Here is a 22,007-nt window from a genome sequence, read left to right as displayed (position 1 = left end):
GCATGAAGCCTAGACTCGGAGGTACCAGGTTTGCTGGGGTGAAACTCAATATCCTGAATGAAACAGATGCCACTGAAAGGCAGCGGTGGGACAGCGGATCTGTTGAGGGTGAATGAGGAAAATGAGTGGGTGACTGGTGTGATGTGTAGAGTGAGGGATCTGAACTGACCCAAATCACTAATGCTGGGGTTCACACCACATGTAAAGAGAACATTCGCATCACTTCATTCACTCTAGTTTACAGGTGTGATGTTCTTCATTCGTTCACATGAATGTTTTTATTTTATTAGACGTGAAGAACATCACACGAGTCTAGACATGGATATAACCAAGTTCGCTGCTTTGTAAAACCTCTTGTTAAAATCCAAAATGCCAGAAAGCCAATCGACATTAGGGCTGTGACGAGATCTCGTGTTACGAGATATACGAGATACTATCACGAAGAGACGATGTTGGCATGATGGAGCATGAGGGTCAAATTAGCATTGAAGATCGGAGGCAGGATTGGATTGGAGCCGCACATCAAGTGCTTTGCACACACAATAAACCTGGCAATCCAGGCTGGTCTCGGACCACAAACCAAACACTTTTATGCGGTCCCTAAAAAAACGAAAAGTTGTGCGTGCAGTATCAAATTCCATTAACACAACTCTCTATCAGTGCTTGCTTCATACTCGCATCCAATAACTCAAAGTTTGTCACGGGGCTTGAAATGTTGCTGAATGAAAGTGAAATTGCTGAACTGCAGTTTTTAAAACAAAATGTCCACAATTACATTAAACGTTTTTAAGTTAAATTTGTGGAAAGGAGTCTCGTGTCAAATTGTAAAGGGGAGAAGCCAGTCAGTAGAGCTTACAGAAACATATTTTGCAGTGTTTGCATGTTAACGTTATATGTGCTTGTGAAGATTACAGATGCAGATGAGCGGTTTGCTCTGACTGTGGGCTATATGTTGCGTGTTGCTTTTAAAGCCAAATAGGAACTAAACGTATGCTGTGTGTAGTTTTTTGCAATTAGTAACATATCGGAGACTGTAAGGGTCTGTATGTGTTCATATATGTTGCATTTATTGATTTTATATAATTGCAGATGTTACAGTAGGCTATTCGCATCATTGATCTGCAGTTATAATCACATCATGTTCATAGAAAGGTTAGTAATGAACATTTATACAAAAGTATTTATGTGTATAAAGCCTCTGTTTTGCGAGAAGTGCTTCTCATATGATATATGAACGACCTGTACAGCTTTACTTTGTCATTTCCTCGAGCGAGAATGACGTCGACTGCAACCTTCTGTTGTACACCACACCTAACAAAAGGGTAGCATTGGTATCATATGGCAGTGGACACACAAGCCTGATAAAGGTGACCCGTACCAATCAGTGAAAATGAGGCAAATAAGCACCTAAATTGTTTTGAATTTTATTTATTACATTTTTTTGTTGAATAAAAGACTAAAAACACATTTAAAGATGCCTGAATGACTTTCAGTTTTTTTGCGATGCATATTACCAATCAAAAATTTAACGTTGATGCCTTTTAAATACAAAATATCTTCATTTAATATTATAATTTTTTTTTATCAAATAAAAATCTATAACTTTGACACATACAATGTATTTTTGACTGTTGCTAAAAATATACCTATATATTATAAATAAAACAATGCTGGTTTTGTGGTCTAGGATGACATATTTCCATTTAAATGGTTTGGATGTTTTGCTAACTGAGCCAATTCAAATGTCTTTCTGTTCCTAAGTAAATACAAATGACTTCACAAGATTATCTGGGCCTTTACTTTTCCCACACATGTATTTTACAGACACGAATGTTACCTGAAACTGAGTAGTTTGTGCCGTACGTGATTAGGCTTACAGTTTTAATAAGCACACTTTGGTATGGGTCAGTAAGCAAACACTGAGAAACACCTTGGCTACATTCAAAACCACTCAGGACATCCGGCATCCAGAGTGAACAGCCCAGGGGTTGAGGAGTTTGACGTCATGAGCATAAACGTGTCACAGACTTTCACATGTACTCTGTAAAAAAGATCTGTTAATTAACAGTTTCTGTATTTTGTGATTCACGAGTGTTTTGTGTTTATTTGAGGTCGTGAGTTGCATTTTGGGCTGTTGATCTCGGCTCTGTCGACTTTTGATGTTGAAAATTCAACTCTACAGTTTAACAGTGACTTTTATTGGTATTTTAGTAGTTTGAAATAATATAAGAAATAATATATACAGAAATAAGTGTGTAAAATAACAGGTTATGTACTGGCAGTTTATCACAAGGTTTTAGAAGTGTAATATACAAGCCAACTCAGAAAATATATCACTTAAAATGATTACGAATGTTCATAAAAGTCACTTTATTAAAGTTAAAATGTTGAAAAAAAGATTAAAGTCCCATAATGCAATTCAAAAGCATAAATAAACAGGGAACATTTTTAAAAAGAAAAATATGATTCACAAAATATGGAAAACTTCAAAGTTACAGAAACTTTAACAGTGTATTTTATGCAGTCTTCTGTTTTAATTTAGCTTTCTCTGTTTTAACCCTGTTCTGAGTTCTCGGTTTAATACATTTTTCATTGGTTTTTATTTAATTCCCTCACCTGTTCTGCTCAACTTTCTTTCTTTCTTTCTTTCTTTCTTTCTTTCTTTCTTTCTTTCTTTCTTTCTTTCTTTCTTTCTTTAGTTTTTGTTATTAAACAAAGTCAAAATTACAATGCAAGTCAAGTACAACAAATGTAAAGAAAATTTCAAAGACTAGGGGGAGATATAAACAATATCAGAGGGATACATTAAATGATAAACAGGCTTGTACATTTTGAAGGCTTTTTGAATTTTTGAGAGTAATACGGACTTAATCTAATGCTTCACTTCATTTTTAAATGAAAAACTTGGATTTTACCCGAAAATGTACATTTATGAATATGAAATTTGCTCATTAAAAGAAATTATTTTAAAAAATTATGGATCTTTTTGTCTCTAGAGTTTTCAAAAATTCCTAAAAGAACATCTTTCCGCTGGTCTTTGATTATGATCCACTATTGAAAGAAGACTTCACTTTTTACTTTTTTGAAAAAGGCTCATTTTACAAGTCTCCTAGAGGTCAAGTCTCCTAGCTGATTTTTTTCTGGCGGGGTCATTTTTTGCCTTAGCTTAGCCTAATTACTTGAATCGGATTAGACCATTAGCATTTCATTCAAAAATAAAAAGAGTTTTGCTATCCTAGGAAAAACTAGGAAGTTCCTTTTATAATAGGAGTTTTTGTATTTAAAGCTCGAGTCTTGTGTGGTTGCATTGTGTAATAAGACTGACAGAAAATTAAAACTGTTTTCTAGGCCAATATTCCTAAGAACTATACTCTCATTCTGGCGTAAAAATCAAGAAACGTTGCTGTCGTACCATGTCTGCACCAAGCAGAATGATATTGAGAAACTGTTGCTTTCTTGAAACCATGTAGACATATAAGACGCACTCGTTATACATCAGATAGCATTTAGTAAGATTGTATGAGTTCAACCAACGAACCAACCTTTTCCATTCAATTCATTCTATTCATTAATTACAGCTATTTATAGTCCTTATAAACAAACATTCATAAAACAAATATGTACAAATTGGTATGAATAAGACACTTTTTTGTCATTAAATTGTGTTACCTGTGAGATGAGACAGGTTTTCCTGCTGATTTTATTGTAATTAAAGACTGAATTTGATGTATTCGTACCTGTAAAACGCTACATAAATTTCACCAGGGTTTATTTTAAGGGACAGTAAAAAAAATTTAAATACTTTAAATTTCTAGTCATCCTCCACTTACTCCAAACTAAAGGCATCTTCTTTGTTCAACAGATAAAAAAGACCCATTTCTCTAGACTAAAATATTCAAGCATAATGTACAATGTACCATTTCAAATAGGAGACATTCCACCTAACCCCACTCCTAAAGCCAATCGCTAATGGGGGATGAGAAAATTGCACAAAATTGTACGAATGAGATCGTACAATTCATATAAATTAGCCACAATACAAAAGTTACAGACTGCCATGAGACTGAGTTGAAAAAAAATACAACAATACGACAGTAACAGTTTACTATTTACTATTAAAAATAACATTTGCTGTTTCTAAACTGTTTAAAACGAGCTGAAACAACACACAAAAATACAATTTCTGAGGTTGTTTTTGGGACAACTTAATCTTCAATCCACTTAAATTTGTAAAAACTAATAAGTTAACTTAATGCCTTCATATTGTCCTAAAACAAATCCATTGTGTGGAACCCAGCATTTTTTATTTACAGTGTATTATATGAAGATATTATTTGGGTCATTATCAAAGTCTGAGCCACTGCTAAATTATAAGAAACAGGGTTTTTTCATAATATCTTTTCCAGTGTTGTGAAACTCCAATGCCAGACTCATTCATGTGTTTGAAATAATCTTATCTTACACCATGCCATTACCAGACATAACCGACGTCTCTCTTTTGCTTAAATCAGCTAATCATAACAACAACCATCCGAACCAGACACAACAAAACCAAAGTTCCATATCAATCTCTCCTTCATTTAAGAAGTGGCGCAAGTCCTTGGAGTATGTCAGAAATGAAGCACTGTTGAGGAATCATATTTAGTACTGTCATTATACAGTTGTTGTTTTGTCTTTAAGTGTTGCACCACATGAATCCAGTGTAGACACAACGACTACATTTACATGGACATCACTAATAGAATTATTTGCCTTCATCTGATCACGACAATAATATGATGAAGGTGTTTACATGAGTCGAAGGTTTCTTTCATGATCCCGTTTTACATGTTATAGCACATAATTCAACTAATGTCATTCTGCCACTGCGCTATCCACGTTTCCTCCAGAGTTTCATGTTATTTCAGGTGTTTTATTTTTTATTTGTCGACTTTAACTGCAGTTTGGCACTTTCACTTTCACTCAGTAACATTTCATGCATGGCCCCCATGACAAACGAGATATTGGATGAGAGTATGAACTGCTGGAAGTGTAGTTTTAATGGAGTTTGATACCGCACGCCGTATGGGAAAAAACCCTCTGCATTTCACAATTCAGGTGACTGTGATCCTTCACTGACTCGGTAGATGCAGAGAATAGTGTCAAACAGCCATGTGTGTGGAATATCCTGTAGCAAAACATGGCGAAAGTCCTACATGACGGTAAGTTTAATTGCAGTGTTTACATGTCTGCACTGCACTTCAATAATGCAACTAAAAATCGCCATACTCCACGTCTTCATGCCATTACTGTTTAGTTCGATTATGACCTTAATTGGATTGAGGTAATCAAAAATCTCTGTTTCATGGTAGACTCTTAAACTACCATGGGTATTGTGTTAAAATCACATTACTGGTGTCCATGTAAATGTACTCAATGTTAGGGTTTGTGCCAATTCATACCCCAAAAATTCTGTCAAATAAAAGTGCTGTACATAAAACTGAGTAATATTTAGTACATGTATAGAGATGATGATCAAAACATTTAAATAAAACCAAGAGAAATAACAGATACAGTTGAAGTAAGGATTATTAGCTCCACTGAACATTTATCCATCAATTTCTGTTTAATGGAAAGTTTTTTTTCAATACATTTATAAACAAAATAGTTTTAATAACTCCTCTCTAATACCTGATTTATTTGATCTTTGCTATGATGACAGTAAATAATATTTGACTAGATATTTTTCAAGATGGTATTATTCAGCTTAAAGTGACATGTAAAGGCTTAACTAGGTTAATTAGCTTAAGCTATTGTATAACGATGGTTTGTTCTGAAGACAATTGAAAACAATTATTGCTTAAGGGGGCTAATAACATTGACCTTAAAATGGTTTTAAAAAGATTAAAAACTGCTTTTAGCCAAAATAAAACCAAATAAGAAAAAATATTACAGGAAATACTGTGAAAAAACATAATTTGGGAAATATTTGAAAAATAAAAATGAAAAATAAAAAATAAAATAAAAATCACAAAATTGCGAATGATTTTGACTTCAACTGTGTATATTTAGCAATATAAAATTATTATATATTCTCATTTCTTCATTTGCAAAGTGTGCATTCACTGAATAATCACAGGCAGGCATTACACCAATTTTCCATATCGTGACAATAATGTACACATTTACTTCAGATCTATTTGACAATGTAATCTTTATTGCCTTGTTCGCAAGAGTCCAGTCACTCTCTGACAGAAAGTCACCCAGTGCTACAAATCCATCTGCACTTGAAAGCGTGCAGAGGCCTTGATACACAACGCTACAACTGCAAACATTCAGCACTGCAACACCAATATGGGAGCAATTAAGAGTTCTTTTGAAAGTGACAAGGTAATTAAAACAAGTGAGAGCATGGTTGATTGTATATCACGCATTTGGCCACACACCTCTGCAAACTACTTTCCTTGAACTGTTCTACAAAATTTGCTGAAGATAGACAATACAATGAACTAAAAAATATATATATAATCTCAAAAATTAAGATTAAAAAAAATCATGGGCAGGGCGTGTGTCTGCCTGGTGACTGTAGCTTTGTTGCTAAATGGCTAACATGGATTTTATTGAGAGAGTAGCTGTGCTTTATATTCTTTAGGAAGGCTGAAAAACAGCGTAGATTCAATTGGCACCATGTCTGAGTCCACTAGATACTTTCAGAGGTGCACACATCAACTCCTCCAGAAACTATACCTGGATGATGGAGGCTTTCAGCGGTGCTTCCCACTGAGCCGAGCCCAGTTTGATGAGAGGTGTTTGATGTCTGCAAGAGGATTTCCCCTTCGGTAACCCAACAAAAAGTTCTACGTCATAATCACTCCCCTACAAGAGCAAGCTCGTGATTGGTTAACACGGCAAGATTGACCGCTGAAGTTTAGATTTTCCAACTCAAGTGATTCATGTAAAACGACTCAACGTGCACCGCGTCGATCTCGCCGCCAGCCACATTCACGCGAAACTTACCGCATGATGTCTGTGTGCGTCTGGTGTGAACGCAGCATGAGGGTGTATTATGCTGTTAAAAGGTTTTGATGGACTCCTACAACACGTCTCTTAAATGTTCATACATACACACAGTATATGAATACATTTTTCCTCTCCCCCAGAGACACAAGGCTGTCTTCTCAATATGCTTTTTAAGCGATCCTTGTGTGCTCGTGTTCTCGTGTAACGTCATCATCAACCACCAGTTCAGTTACAAAACTCAAAACTGCAAGAACAGAAGATCCGTGACAGAACCCTGCCGTATTCCTGATACTGAGGATGCATTGATGCAGATTTGAGAGCAGTACTCGCTCTATAAGTCCCAGAAGTCATTGTGGCTAAAAATGTATTATTAATAAAGTTTAGAGATAAAGCTTAGAGTTAAGATCCCTAAATGAGATTAATCTTTCAGCACAAACTTTTAATAAAGACATTAACACATTAATGGTGTTTTATTTGTTTAAATTCATATTAAAATCTGTTTTTTTTTTTGTATTGTAAAAACAATATTTGTAAAGGTTTGTGCATGTTATATATATTAAGAAGGAAAAATCATTAAATCGTGTAAAAAAAAAAAAGTGTTAATTAACCGTAACTCTACAGTTTAACAAAGGCACTTTTGTTGACATTTTAGTAGTTTGAAATAATTTAATGTGTAAGAAATAAGATCTAGAGAAATAAGTCTGTGCAATTACAGAAAATGTACTCGCAGTTTATTGCAGTGAGAATGTAGCGTAATATTCAACAGCAACCCACAGGCTATATATCACACTCCAAATAATGACATTTGCTGTTTGTTCAAACTACGCATTTAAAATGAATTGAAACCACACACTTAAAATTGTTCAAATGAATATGATAACTCAATTCATTCATGTTGCCCTAACACAAATGGATTGTGTGGAACCCAGCATTTTTTTTGAATGTTAATAAAAGTCACTTTTTGGAACTTCCAAAGTTAAAAGTAGTTGGAAGAAAGATCAAGGTCCCATAATGCAATTCAAAAGCATAAATAAAAGGTGAAAATTGTCGTCTTAATCTTCCAGCGACAATACGGCCCTTGTAGATCCATGGCCACTTCAACCACTCCCTTAAAGCCTTCCTAACCAATGCTCGATTTCTCCAAGCATGCACTCCTAGAAAACGTAGATCTTGTTCTTTGTCGTCTAACCACCTCTTCAGTGACCTGCCAGGACGTCTCCTTGCTTCCAGCTTTAGCTTGTACACTTACTTAACAGCTCTCTACTTGAGCAATCCCTCTCAGTGGCCCAGCCATCTTAACCGGTTCCTCCTTATTTCTGTGACCAGGCTTGGCTCACCATACAGGTCTGCTACTTCTGCATTACTCCCTATCCGCCATTCACCTTGGTCACAAACTGGTCTATAGATCCTCCTCAAGATCTTTCTTTCTCAGGCATTGAGAAGCAGTTCATCCCGAGCTGTTAATACCCACGTTTCGCAGGCTAACATTACCACTGCTCGAAATATTGTATGATATAGCCATTTTTTGCTTGCTTGGCTCAGCAAACGGGATTTAATGAGGTGCTGCACGCTGAAATATGCTTTGTTTCCTGCCCTCAACCTCTCTTTTTATTTGCAAATGGTGGAAAATAAAAACATGAATCACAAAATATGGCAAACTGCTAATTTAGGGACATTACATATGGATTTTTACACACTATATGACAGGTAATACAGGAAAAAGCCTCTTTGAGAATTAAGACATGGCCTGTCAAACAGTGAGCCCAGCTGGTAGAATGAATGCAGTTTTCTGAACAGCAGTGCCTTAAGGACTTTCTAAGAAGCGGCTTCTGTTCTTAGTGTCCCGCTGCGGATGAAACTACACCCAAGACGTTTCACCGTGTCAATAAAAGTGAGAAAAATCAAACGGAGGACATTGCACGTCACACTGTGAACATCTGCCGACCAGAAACCCTAGGAACTAATGCAGAAGTGCTCTTCAGTTTTCCTGTTTCTATACGAAGCGCTATGAACGTCTGCTGGGTGGCGGCTTCCAGTGTTTATCCCGCGAGAGCCGTCAGAACATGAAAGGCCGCAGCTCATTAAACTTAAGTGAAAATAAATGAATTGTTGTGAATGACACCAGACGAATCGTTTTGGTCGTAACCAATGAGTAAACTGTCGTGACCCACTGATTTTTGTGCTTTAATATTGTGACCGCAGGACTTGCGATTCTGTGGGGTCATTGTTTGATTGGTTGATGTTGTGGTGGTTTTATTGTCGTGACTATGTGCTGTATAGACGCCACATGTCAGCGTGATTAAAAAGAAACAAATAAATAAAATGAGATTAGCGCGCTTTGAAAAACTACACAACTTGTTCCACCAATCAGAGCGAATGTTTACACAGAAATGCTAACAAATAAACTGTGAATGACGAATTACTTTAATACACATTTAAACTATTTGAACTACCTTTTAAAAGTTCGTTATGATTGGTCACCATTCAACGCATTAAAAAAATGAAGTAAAATTGAGAAAAATTGATTAAAATAACCTAATCGATTTAAAATTGTCTTCTATTTTAAATATAATATAATATAAAGTAATATATAATACAATATAAATTAATATAATATAAATATAAATTAATATATAATATAATATAATATAATATAAAGTAATATATAATATAACAAAGTAATATATAATATAATATAATATAATCATATAAAGTAATATAATATAACATAATATAATACAACACAATATAATATAATATAAAACAACACAATATAATGTAATATAATATAATATAAAATAATATAATATAATATAATATAAAGTAATATAATATAATATAAAGTAATATAATATACTTATAACATAATATAATACAACACAATATAATATAATATAAAATAATATAATATAAAATAATATAATATAATATAATATAATATACTTATAACATAATACAACACAATATAATATAATATAATATAATATAATATAATATAATACAATATAATGTAATATAATATAATATAATATAATATACTTATAACATAATACACACAATATAATATAATAAATATAATAAATATAATATAATCTAAATAAATAATACAATATAATGTAATATAATATAATATATATAATATCTTATAACATAATACAATATAATATAATACAATATAATATAATATAATATAATATAATACAATATAACATAATATAATATAATATAATATAATATAATATAATATAATATAATATAATATAATATAATATAATATAATATAAAATAATATAATATAATATAATATAATATAATATAACACAATATAATATAACACAATATAATATAATATAATATAATATAATATAACACAATATAATATAACACAATATAATATAGTATAATATAATATAATATAATATAATATAACAGAATATAATATAATATAATATAATATAACACAATATAATATAACACAATATAATATAATATAATATAATATAATATAATATAATATAATATAATATAATATAATATAATATAATATAATATAATATAATATAATATAATATAATATAATATAATATAATATAATAGACACGGAAAGGACGTGATGGTGGGAAAAAAATAGGTGGAAGAAAATAAAAAGTGGGTGGGAGTGATAGGAAAGCATTTTTTTTTAAGTTGTGTCCCCTTGCAAAAATGTTGTTTCACAAACACTTTCAGTTCACTTTATAAATGTCAACCCTCTCATTTCTGCCAGGATTCTCCCATATTTTACCATTTTATCCCACTATTATCTTATCATTCAGTATTTTCCCATAATTCTGATTTATTTTTAATCTTAAAAGCATGCTGAAATTAATATCAAAATGTCTGCATTCACTTTCTATTCATTAAAGCTGTGCATTGATCTTCGTCCTTCCTTTGTAAGCTCAGTGTGTAAGCTCAGACTGACGGACGCGCTCCGTATGATAAACTGATCCCAGATCAGCTTCTGTACACACCATTTAAAGTGACACCTCTGTTATCAAACAAGTGAAGAGCAGCAAATGAATCTCTCGTTTTGTTTTGTTTGATAACAGAAGTGTCACTTTAAAGAATGCACAGATCTATAATGAAAGCATTCCATTGCTTTAGTAACTGTTTGTGCTCATTTAAGAGAAAATTAGTTGTGTTTAAAATAACACACGCAGGACGGACATGTTTACATATTATTAAGAGTATTTGTCTGTTTAAAAACACACCCGAATCCCAAAGTGTCCAGCACTTTCGCTCCTCTTTAAATGGCGTGTACAGAAGCGCTGATCCAGTACATGCATTTACTGATTCAGAGACTGCACATAAAGGACGATAATTGACACAAAGCTTTTATGGAAAGACAGTGAATGCAGACATTTTTATATTAATTTCAGCAGATAGATTGGTAAAATATGGGCGATTCCTGGCAAGAAATGAGAGGGTAGACATGTATGAAGTAAACAGTAAGTGTTTGTGGAAAAATGGTTTTGCGAGGGAATGCAAAAACTTTAAAAAACTTTTCCTATCACTCTGGTTTTTTTCCTAGCACCTAGTTTTTATAATAATATAAAAAAATATATAATATAATAAAATCTTCAGTATAACATGATCATTTAAAAATCTATGTGTATGTGTACGCAGTTTCCGGTGGGTGTATGATAGGGACCAGTGTTTCAAAAAGCTTTGGTACATGTTTATTAAGTTAATGTTATTCCTGTCATGATGTACATATCTTCTAACTTCTGATTTGCAGATAAAACTTCATCAGAAATGTCCAACAATGAGAGTGCCAAAATGCTCTCATGATATTTTTCAGAGTCACGCTGCCTCTCAGCAAGATAGGAAATAACTTACTGGTGTCTCATAGCTCATATCTAAAATGTTAGTCCATTTGCACATTTATATGTACAGTACGTGCGTGTGTGTGTGTGTGTGTGTGCGTGTGTGTGTGTGTGTGTGTGTGTTTATATGCGTGTGATTAATGTGTGAACATTCTAACAGCATAACCTCATAGAGAATATTTGATTTTAATCATATTTCTGAGGACATGTTTTTATTAAACTAAAAACAGAAGCGGTGGGAAAATCTGATAAATGATACCACTTACTCATCATCGTGTACAGGCAGCAATAACTCAAAATAATCCACTTTACTGACGACAAAAAACGTGAACATTATATTTTCATTTGCTTACACAGATTGTGGTCATTAAGACGTAGGATTTTTTTTACTACTTAAATTTCACAAAGTTGGGACTTGCAATAGCATATAAAATATGTGTTTTGCTGATTGTCTTTAACAAGATTTTTTTTTTTAAGAAAAGAAACAATACAGATGTTTCCATCCACCTATTTTTATGCAGATTTTGGACTATCACATTAAAAAAATCCTTATTAAGATAAAATTTGAAAATTTCTTAAGTGCACAACTAATTTAGATAAAGTGTGCATAAACTATGATGAGAGCACATTTGCTGAAAAAATGTCTTTGACTCATCATTGAAATTCAAAAAGCGTGATTGACCACCAAAATTCCTGCCTCCTTACTGATAGTTAAAGCACCAAAAAACAAATGTACATATCACAACTTGATCCATAAATAAAATTAATCAATCAATTGTTCAACCAATCAATCATCCAACCAACCAATCAAATCACCCACCCAAACCAATCAACCAATCAATCATCCAATCAACCCATCAAACCACCCAACCAATCAACTGACTGACCGATCACCCATCCAACCAACCAATTAACCAACCAAACAACCAATCATTCAACCACCCACCTAACCAACCAACCAATCACCAAACCAACCAATCAATCAACCAACCAGACAACCAACCCCTCAAACCAACAAACAACCAACCAATCAACCAACCGACCGACAGACCACCCAACCAACCAATTGACCAACCAAACAACCAATCATTCAACCACCCACCTAACCAACCTACCAATCACCAAACCAACCAATCAATCAACCAACCAGACAACCAACCCCTCAAACCAACAACCAACCAATCAACCAACCGACCGACAGACCACCCAACCAACCAATTGACCAACCAAACAACCAAACATTCAACCACCCACATAACCAACCTACCAATCACCAAACCAACCAATCAATCAACCAACCAGACATCCAACCCCTCAAACCAACCAACCAACACCAACCAACACAACCGACCGACAGACCACCCAACCACCAATTGACCAACCAAACAACCAAACATCAACCACCCACCTAACCAATCAACCAACCAACCAACCAATCGACCAACCAATCAACCGACAGACCGACCGACCAACCAACCGACCCACCGACCAACCAACCAACCAACCAACCAACCAATCAACCAACCATCAATCCAATCAATCAATCATCCAACCAATCAACCAACCAACCAATCAATCCCTCAACCAACCAATCAACCAATCAACCACCCAATCAACAAACCAACCAACCAACCAGCCATCCACCCAACCAACCAACCCAACATTAATGCATATTTTTATGTCTAATTTTTAAAAAGACCTGATAAGTCAATACTCTGTTAAACATAATTTAGGAAATATTTGAAAAAGGAAAAAATAATAATGATAATTTTCACATCAACTGTATATAAATGACTGTCAAAAATATCGTGATCGCAATAAATACCAGAGAATATTAAAGTTCATATCACCCATCCACTGCAGAAAGCCATCGATAAAACGCTTAGCACATAGCATCAGATTTATCGCAGTCATTCAGTCCTACAGAAGAGTAGTTAAAGTAGTTCAGCAGTATTAAGCTGTAATCACTTGAATAAATAAGCAGTAAAACGAACACAGTAAAGTAAATGGAGAGTCTGTTTTCCTCACAGAGCAGATAAAGAGGCGTTTGGCAGAACCAAGACAATCTATTCCAGAGTTCAACAAAAAAATCCAATCAAACTCTCCACAGAAAAATCTCCCCGTGAATAATTGTGAGAAACAAACAGAGGTTTGTATGTTTGTATGCGCTGGTTGGACGTATGCAGCGGTCAAACAAATGTTTGTGTGCACTGGTCAGTCCTTTGTAAATCACCATTACTCACAGTAGAAGAGTGCGAACAAACACAACTAGACGAGACTGGAACAGACACACACAATCATAACAAACAGAACATTTAGAGGAAATGCTGTATTGTGGGGTTTATTAGCATGTACTGACTCATAAGAGCAAATAAATATAATGATGAATTAGCAATAAAGCACTGAGAGTGACAAAGACCTGCAGAGATCTCGATAGTCTTATTCAGATTAAAGTTTCAGTTCAGCTTTAATTAAACTGAATTTAATTTTAATATTTTGAATATTATTTGTTTTCATTTTGTATTTTATTTCATTTTATTTTATCACATTTTATTTTTATATATTATTTTATATATTTTAAATATCTTTTTAATAAATCTCTTTAATTTAATTTAACGTAATTTAATTTAAATATACTTAATTTTATTTAATCGGAATTGTCTTTTTTTTACAAATTGAATAATGCATTAAAATATTTTTATTTAAATATGATGAAAGTAATGCCTGTGAACTAGTAGTAAAATAATTCTCATATTTAATATAACAAGCATCTCTTATCTAATGTAATTATTAGTTTTCATTTCAATTTGTTTGCAATTTTTGGATTGTATGCAAATTATATTTAACATTTAAAACTAAAATTCTACCTTAAATTAAACTAATTTAATTACATATAAGATTTAAATTATTTTGATTTTAATTTATTTGAACATTTAATTTAATTAAATTACCATTATAATAAACAATAAGGGTCCGAGAATGATCATGTATTTTATTATACAATATAAAATGTTTAATTGAACTCATTTAATATACTGAATTTAGTTTAATTTTAATAAAGTTGAAGTAATATAGTTGTAATATAATATTTATTATATGTAATAGTTGTAATGACCTAACAATAACAATAATAACTATTTGAGAACTGTTTAAGATGAACAAAGACTTTTTAAATATCATTTGAAACAAATTAAACTAATTTTTATTTCATTTAATATTCAATTTAATGTAAAGGGCACCTATTTTACTCCTTTTTCAAGATTTAAGATACGTCTTTTGTGTCTGCAGAATGTGTCTGTAAAGTTTCAAAACACCCATCAGATTATTTATTAGACCTTTCAGAACATTGGAATTTCTGCTTTGAACACACTCTAGCTGTTTTTATGGCCTGTGTCATTAATGCTGGTTCTCCCATCCACCTTTCCCAATGTCAGAGTGTCTCCGTCAGATAAACAGCACAGTGACAGACATGAAGAAAGCAGATCTCATGTAACGTTTGTGAGAAATACTACAGTAAGAACTTTCCCAATGATTATTTGATGTATTTGTTGTGGAGTTAATTTAAGCCTTTTTAGCAATTATGAGTCACAGACAATGTGATTACTAATTTCAAGCACACACAGACACACACACACAGCAGACACACACACACACAGATAGCGCAGTTTTTGCACGCAAATGTGACAGGATACACGTTAAAATCCACTGCTGTATGGATATCTGTTATGTTAATGTACAAAATAAACCTGATTTAACGTCCACAAACCGGGATTGAAGCGTCTTCTTTTATAATTGTACTGACATGCGGCTGTGCTGATAAAGATGGTAAAATCGCTGTAATTCATTACAAACATGCGCTGTTTTAAAAAGTTTTAAACTTGTAAAACTCATTCTCGATCACATTTGATGATGATTGATGATCACAGAGAGCTGAACAGATCTTTTAGTCACAGTTGCTTTGTGCACGTCCTGTCTTGTTGATATGATTATACACAGAGACATGTTAATACGGGGCTGCCAATCAAATCAGTGGGCGGGGAAACCACCCTCACGTTGCAGTCGGCCTTAAAATGGGAGGGATTTGGATCCTATTTTAACATCAGGAAATTTTAAAAAAGAGACTTATTGGGTTTCTATCACCCTAACATGACTGTGGACACTATACTGTACCTACAGACAGTTCTGTCCAAACTGCTTACAAACGATGATTTTCATCATAGGTGCCCTTTAACACTTCATTAAATAACAAAAGTTCATTAAAAGCTAAATAAATTAAACAAGAAAATTATTTAACTGTTCAATTTTTTCAACTATCACTCTTTTGCGGATTGCTATTTGACAGAAAAGCCATACTCAAAAGCCATACAAAGTACAGTTTAAGTCAGAATTATTATACTGAATTATTAGCCCTCCAGTATATTTTTTTCCCCAATTTCTGTTTAACAGGGAGATGATTTTCCCCAAAACATTTAGAAACATAATAGTTTTAATAACTCATTTCTAATAATTGATTTCGATTATCCTCATTATGATGACAGCACATAATATTTGACTAGATATTCTTCAAGATACTAGTATTCAGCCTATTATTATTAGCGGTTAACAAGGTTAAATAGGTTAAAGTTTGGGTAATTAGGCAAGATTATATAACGATTATTTGTTATGTAGACAATTGAAAAAAAATTTGCTTAAGGGGCCAAACAATACTGACCTTAAAAAATTAAAAACTGCTTTTATTCTAGCCGAAATAAAACAAGTAAGACTTTCTACAGCAGAAAAAATATTACAGGAAATATTGTGAAAAATCCCTTGCTCTGTTAAACATCATTTGGGAAATATTTAAAACAGAAAAAAAATAATAATAGTAAAAAATTCACAAGAGGGCTAATAAATCTGACTTGAACAGTATGTACCTGATAAGGCACGATACTCCCGTGAGCAGTTCCCCACCGTCTGGCTTCAATCCCAGCATTGAGGTAATTTGCAGCGATGTGAGTTAGACAAGCAACCTGTATACACAGTGAAGGAGAGAGAAAAACAGAAAATAAGCGTTAAATCTCCTTAAGTGTCAGTAAGCTCATTACACCACGCTGTTTTTGAGTTCAGCATACTCTTCGATGGCTGACACAGCAGTTTTAAGCAGTGACCATGCAGTAAAACCTTCATCCCACTGTTTGTTAATCTGGAAAGTCAATCAACAAAAAAAAACTGCAAGAGTTGCTTCAATCTTTCAAACAAACATTTAAGAATAGCGTACAGCATACAGTTAAAGGATTTGTTCACCCAAAAACGAAAATGTAATCACTATTTACAGTACTATTTACAAACATGATCCAATGCAAGGCGACAACAGAGTTGGGTTTCGTTGGTGCTAGTTGTTGCCACTGGCTTTCCAGACCCTTATAGTCTGTATGATCTTACAGTGTTTAACATATTTGAGTAAACCCCTCACAAATCTCTCATTTGAACGAACAGCAATTCATTCAAATAAAAGTGGGCAAAAACTGTATGTGTTTCGAGATGTATAAATGAAGACTTTGGTGTGGCCTAGTGAAAGTCCTGACCTGAATCCAATTAAGATGCTGTGGCATGACTTTAAAGAGGTGATTTATGCTCAAAACCCTACAAAGTGGCTGAATTAGGACAATTCTTCAAAGAAGAGTGAGCCAAAATTGTATTTGTTTGGAGATATATAAATTAAGAATTTGGTGTGGCCTAGTCAAAGTCCTGACCTGAATCCAATTAAGATGCTGTGGCATGACTTTGAAAAGGTGGTTCATTCTCGAAAACCCTACAATGTGGCTGAATTACAACAATTCTACAAAGAAGAGTGGGCCACAATTCCTTCACAGCGCTGTAACAGACCCATTGCAAGTTATTAAAAACACTTGATTGCAGTTGTTTCTGCTAAAGATGGACCAACCAGTTATTAGGTTTAAGACGAAAAAAATCATTGATGTGTACATGATGTGTTTACTTGTGTCATATTTCACTATAATTTAATTTAGTTTGATGATCTGAAACATTAAAGTGTGACAAACATGCAAAAAAAATAAGAAATCAGTAAGGGGGCAAACACTTTTTCACACCACTGTATATGTATATAACCCTTCTCAAATCATCTGATATTTTAATGGACCAGATACTCTTTTCCATTGTGATTTAAATTAAATGAACTAATAATTATCTCTAACATTATAATTTTGAAAGTTGATGGCTGATGTTGGGCAAACGAGAATTGTTTATTGTGCAGGAAAATTATTGCAAATGAAAATAACATGTTAGCCCTTTTGTATTTTGTAAGTGTATTTTGATCTCTTTATATTTGTCTCATAAGGTAATTATTACATGATCCACGTAGTGTATTACACATTGAACACATTACACATTTGCTCTGTTTATACTACATGTCAACTTCAGGACCAGTTGTTAATCATTCAATGAGCTTAGATCTAGATAATCACAGTATATCTATATTATTAACATCATAGCCGTCCTCAGCTAAACCTTCACCTGATTTAAGAAACGACACCAGAATGATAAACTGCTGAACTATTAAATGAGTTTTATACGCTCGCACATGGGCAAAACTGAGATTGTTTCCAGCAGTTTAAACACAGAAATCCAGAGTTTTGGTAAACACGAGTCTCAGCGTAAGACGTCATGGAAATAAACTAGCTGGAAAGTGATGAACGGGGTTGAGCTGAAGGTGTTCGGCGGGTCGGTCAATAACAATCACCTCCAGACTGTTAAATCATCACTGACACGCTTTGATCTGACAAAATATCACGCCTCCCTTAACATTCTCTGTTATCCATCGCAAAATATTGACTCAGCTGCACTGCTTCTGATCTGATGTCACCTGGGCATCGTAAAAAACAGTACTTTTGACAATTTTTTACAGCTTTATTTAAACTTCGTGACTAGGATGACTGTTATACAGTGGCCCTCGCTAATATTATCTCTTACCCTTGGTAAATATAAGCAAAGAAGGCTGTGAAAAATGTAATTATTGTTTGACCCTCTGATCTTCTGCTCAAAATATTAATAAAAAAGCCCTCTGGTACCACTGAGAACAAGCAATTGCAACCCACTAGGATTCATTCATTCGTTTTCCTTCGGCTTAGTCCCTATTTATCAGGGGTTGCCACAACGGAATCAACTGCCATCTATTCCGGCATATGTTTTACACAGAAGATGCCCTTCCAGCCGCTACTCAGTACTGGGAAACACCCATACACACTCATTCACACACTACAGCCAATTTAGTTCATTCAATTCTCCTATAGCGCATGTGTTTGGACTGTCGGGGAAACCAGAGCACCCAGAGGAAACCCATGCAAGCACGCGGAGAACATGCAAACTCCACACAGAAACGCAAACTGCCCAGACGGGACTCGAACCAGCGACTTTCTTGCTGTGAGGCGACAGTGCTAACCACTGCACCCTAAAAAATGGCTGCCTGGAGGCTCTGGAAACAAGGCCACTAAAAGATCTGACTCGCCCTAGAGGGACTGAGCTCAAGTTATTTCCCAATAGACCCCCGCTTACTTTACAAACTCTATTTGTCCAACGCAAAGCCCAAAAGTCAAATGAGACGGGCATAATATCAAAGACAAAAAAAGCCAAGTAGCATCTTGTTACACTCACAGCACCTTGTGTGTTGTATACACCGCAGATCTTTAATTTTACACACGATAAACATTTACAGGGTAGCAAGAGGTCACTGGATATCCTCATTCCCCAAATCTGCTGCACATATGTTCCTCTCGCCATGATATCCCACAATTAAAACACAACAGCGTGAAGTAAAGCGCATCTCAAGTCTTCTCTGCTTGTTTTTGGCACAACATCTTAGAAAACATAAAAACTTCAAGCTGTTTCATTCAATCCCAAAACCAAAGACATACCCGGAATAATTGACAATACATTTGTTACCTTACTCTGCATAGACAGTGTGGAAAACAGGTGAAAATGTGTCAATAATTTAGAAACAGTGGATAAAAACACATCTAATATGTAATTTATTGTTAATAAAAATACCTGTGCCTCTGTTTTTCATCTCTCTTTATGTTGCCGGTTTGATTTTTTCTTTTTCTACAAACAGCTGTTCATGTTACGATAAACAGAATTAAAAATATTTGGGACGAAAAAAACTGCAACTACAAAGCACAGAAATGAACAGCAGAAGGCAGACTCAGAGTAAGCACACTTTCTTGCTGGAGATTATGTAAGAATGGTGACGCCCTGCCTGAGTTTCTAAAGTGTGTTATCAGGGAATAATTTGTTACCAAACGTTGCGCTGCACAATTATTCAATTCATTCATTCATTTTCAACCACTTTTCTGGGGCCGGGTTACTGGGGTAGCAGTCTTAGGAGAGAACCCCAGACTGCCCTCTCCTCCAGCTCCTCCTGGGGGATCCCAAGGCGTTCCTAGGCCAGCTGAGAGACGTAGTAGAAATGCCAACTGACCCAACCGGTGCTTCAACTAGTGACCTTCTTGCTGTGAGATAGATATATATATATATATATATATAAAATATGTTCCTCTGTAGAGTACGCTTTTCCAGCTGACTAAATTAAAATTAGACTAGAATCGCTGGCGACTATTCTCAGAATCATTTCATTCTTTACAGAGAAAATAACTCCATTTGTGTTGCCCTTTAATCTTTGGAGACATTTTATTTTAACATATAAATATTATACACCAGGGGTTCTCAATCTCGGTCCTGGAGGTCCGGTGTCCTGCTGATTTTAGCTCCAACCCCAACCAGACACACCTGGGCAAGTTAATCTAGTTCTTAGGTGTGTTGGAGGCAAGTTGTGGCTAAAATCTGCAGGACACCGGACCTCCAGGACCAGGAATCCATGTAATACATTATGTGCGAGTTAAGGCCCTGAAAGAGTCTACTCCAGGGGTGCTCAATCCTGCTCCTGGAGATCAACCATCCTGCAGAGTTCAGCTCCAACCCTAATCAAACACACAGTAGATCTCCAGGGGCAGGGTTGAGCACCCCTGGTCTACTCCATAATGAAAATATTTGTCGACAAACAATCATTCATTAAATTTTCCTTCAGCTTAGTCTCTGATTTATCAGAGGTTGGCACAGCGGATTGAACCTCCAACTATTCCAGCATATGTTTTACACAGTAAGTGTCCTTCAAGCCGCAACCCATTACAGGGAATCAACCATACACTCTCGCATTCACACACATTCATACACTATGGCCAATTTTGTTAACCTAATTCACTGTGAAGGAAACCCACATGAACACAGGGAGAACATGCAAACTCAAAAAAAGTCAAAAAAGTCGCTTGTAATCCAGCAAACACTACTGAAGCGTAGGAATTCGGATAAAGTCATTATATAAGTGACTTGTAGAATAATGAATCCCAAACAACCTAAGGTTTTCCCAGGACACAAAGCGGTGCCCATAAATACCCATGTTCATCTGGACCAAGAGGAACTGTGTGGTGTGGTTATCTAATGCCCTTCAGTGCTTTGCCATTGCAGAGAACCTATAAATTTGCTGAAGGGTTCGATTACTGCGACCACAGGACGATCAGCGAGGAATGTTGAGAAAAGAGGCGGAACTCACTTATCTCTGCCAGCGTACGCTCTACCGCAGCAACCGTGACCCATCATCCCTTGAGCCCACAGATAAGACATATGCATCCCATAAATCCCTATAACATTTGAAATCTGATGTACGAGGGGAAAAAATCCATAGAGGAGAGCCTGGATTTGCTCTCCTCAAATAAGGAGCAATTGAGGGGTGTGAGGGGGAAAAAAATCCTTCTGAATTATTAGACCCCTGTACATTTTTCCCCAAATTATGTTTAAAGGAAACATTATTTTTTCAACACAATTCTAAACATAATAGATTTATTAACTCATTTCTTATAACTGATTTCTTTTATCTTTGCCATGATGACAGCACATAATATTTGACTAGATATTCTTCAAGATAGTATTCAGCTTAAAGTGACATTTAAAGGGTTAACTAGGTTAACAGTGGTTTATTCTGTAGACAATTGAAAAAGATATTGCTTAAGGGGGCTAATAATAATAAAAAAAAATAATAAATTGCTTTTATTCAAGCCAAAATAAAACAAATAAAAACTTCCTTCAGAAGAAAAAATA

At 34.5% G+C, this 22,007-nt stretch overlaps 1 protein-coding gene across 1 annotated transcript in view; it reads right to left on the bottom strand.

Moving 5' to 3' along the window:
- sugct (succinyl-CoA:glutarate-CoA transferase) overlaps positions 1-22,007 on the bottom strand; it is a 207,102-nt gene that overhangs the window by 153,791 nt on the left and 31,304 nt on the right. The window contains exon 9 of the mRNA XM_056450928.1: positions 16,775-16,870. Within this exon, the coding sequence (XP_056306903.1) occupies positions 16,775-16,870 (96 nt within the window). The remainder of the gene's footprint in view (positions 1-16,774; positions 16,871-22,007) is intronic.

The sequence above is a fragment of the Danio aesculapii genome, chromosome 24 (assembly GCF_903798145.1).
Source record: "Danio aesculapii chromosome 24, fDanAes4.1, whole genome shotgun sequence".
In the NCBI taxonomy this organism is placed as follows: Eukaryota; Metazoa; Chordata; class Actinopteri; order Cypriniformes; family Danionidae; genus Danio; species Danio aesculapii.
This window is presented reverse-complemented; position numbering and strand designations above follow the sequence as displayed.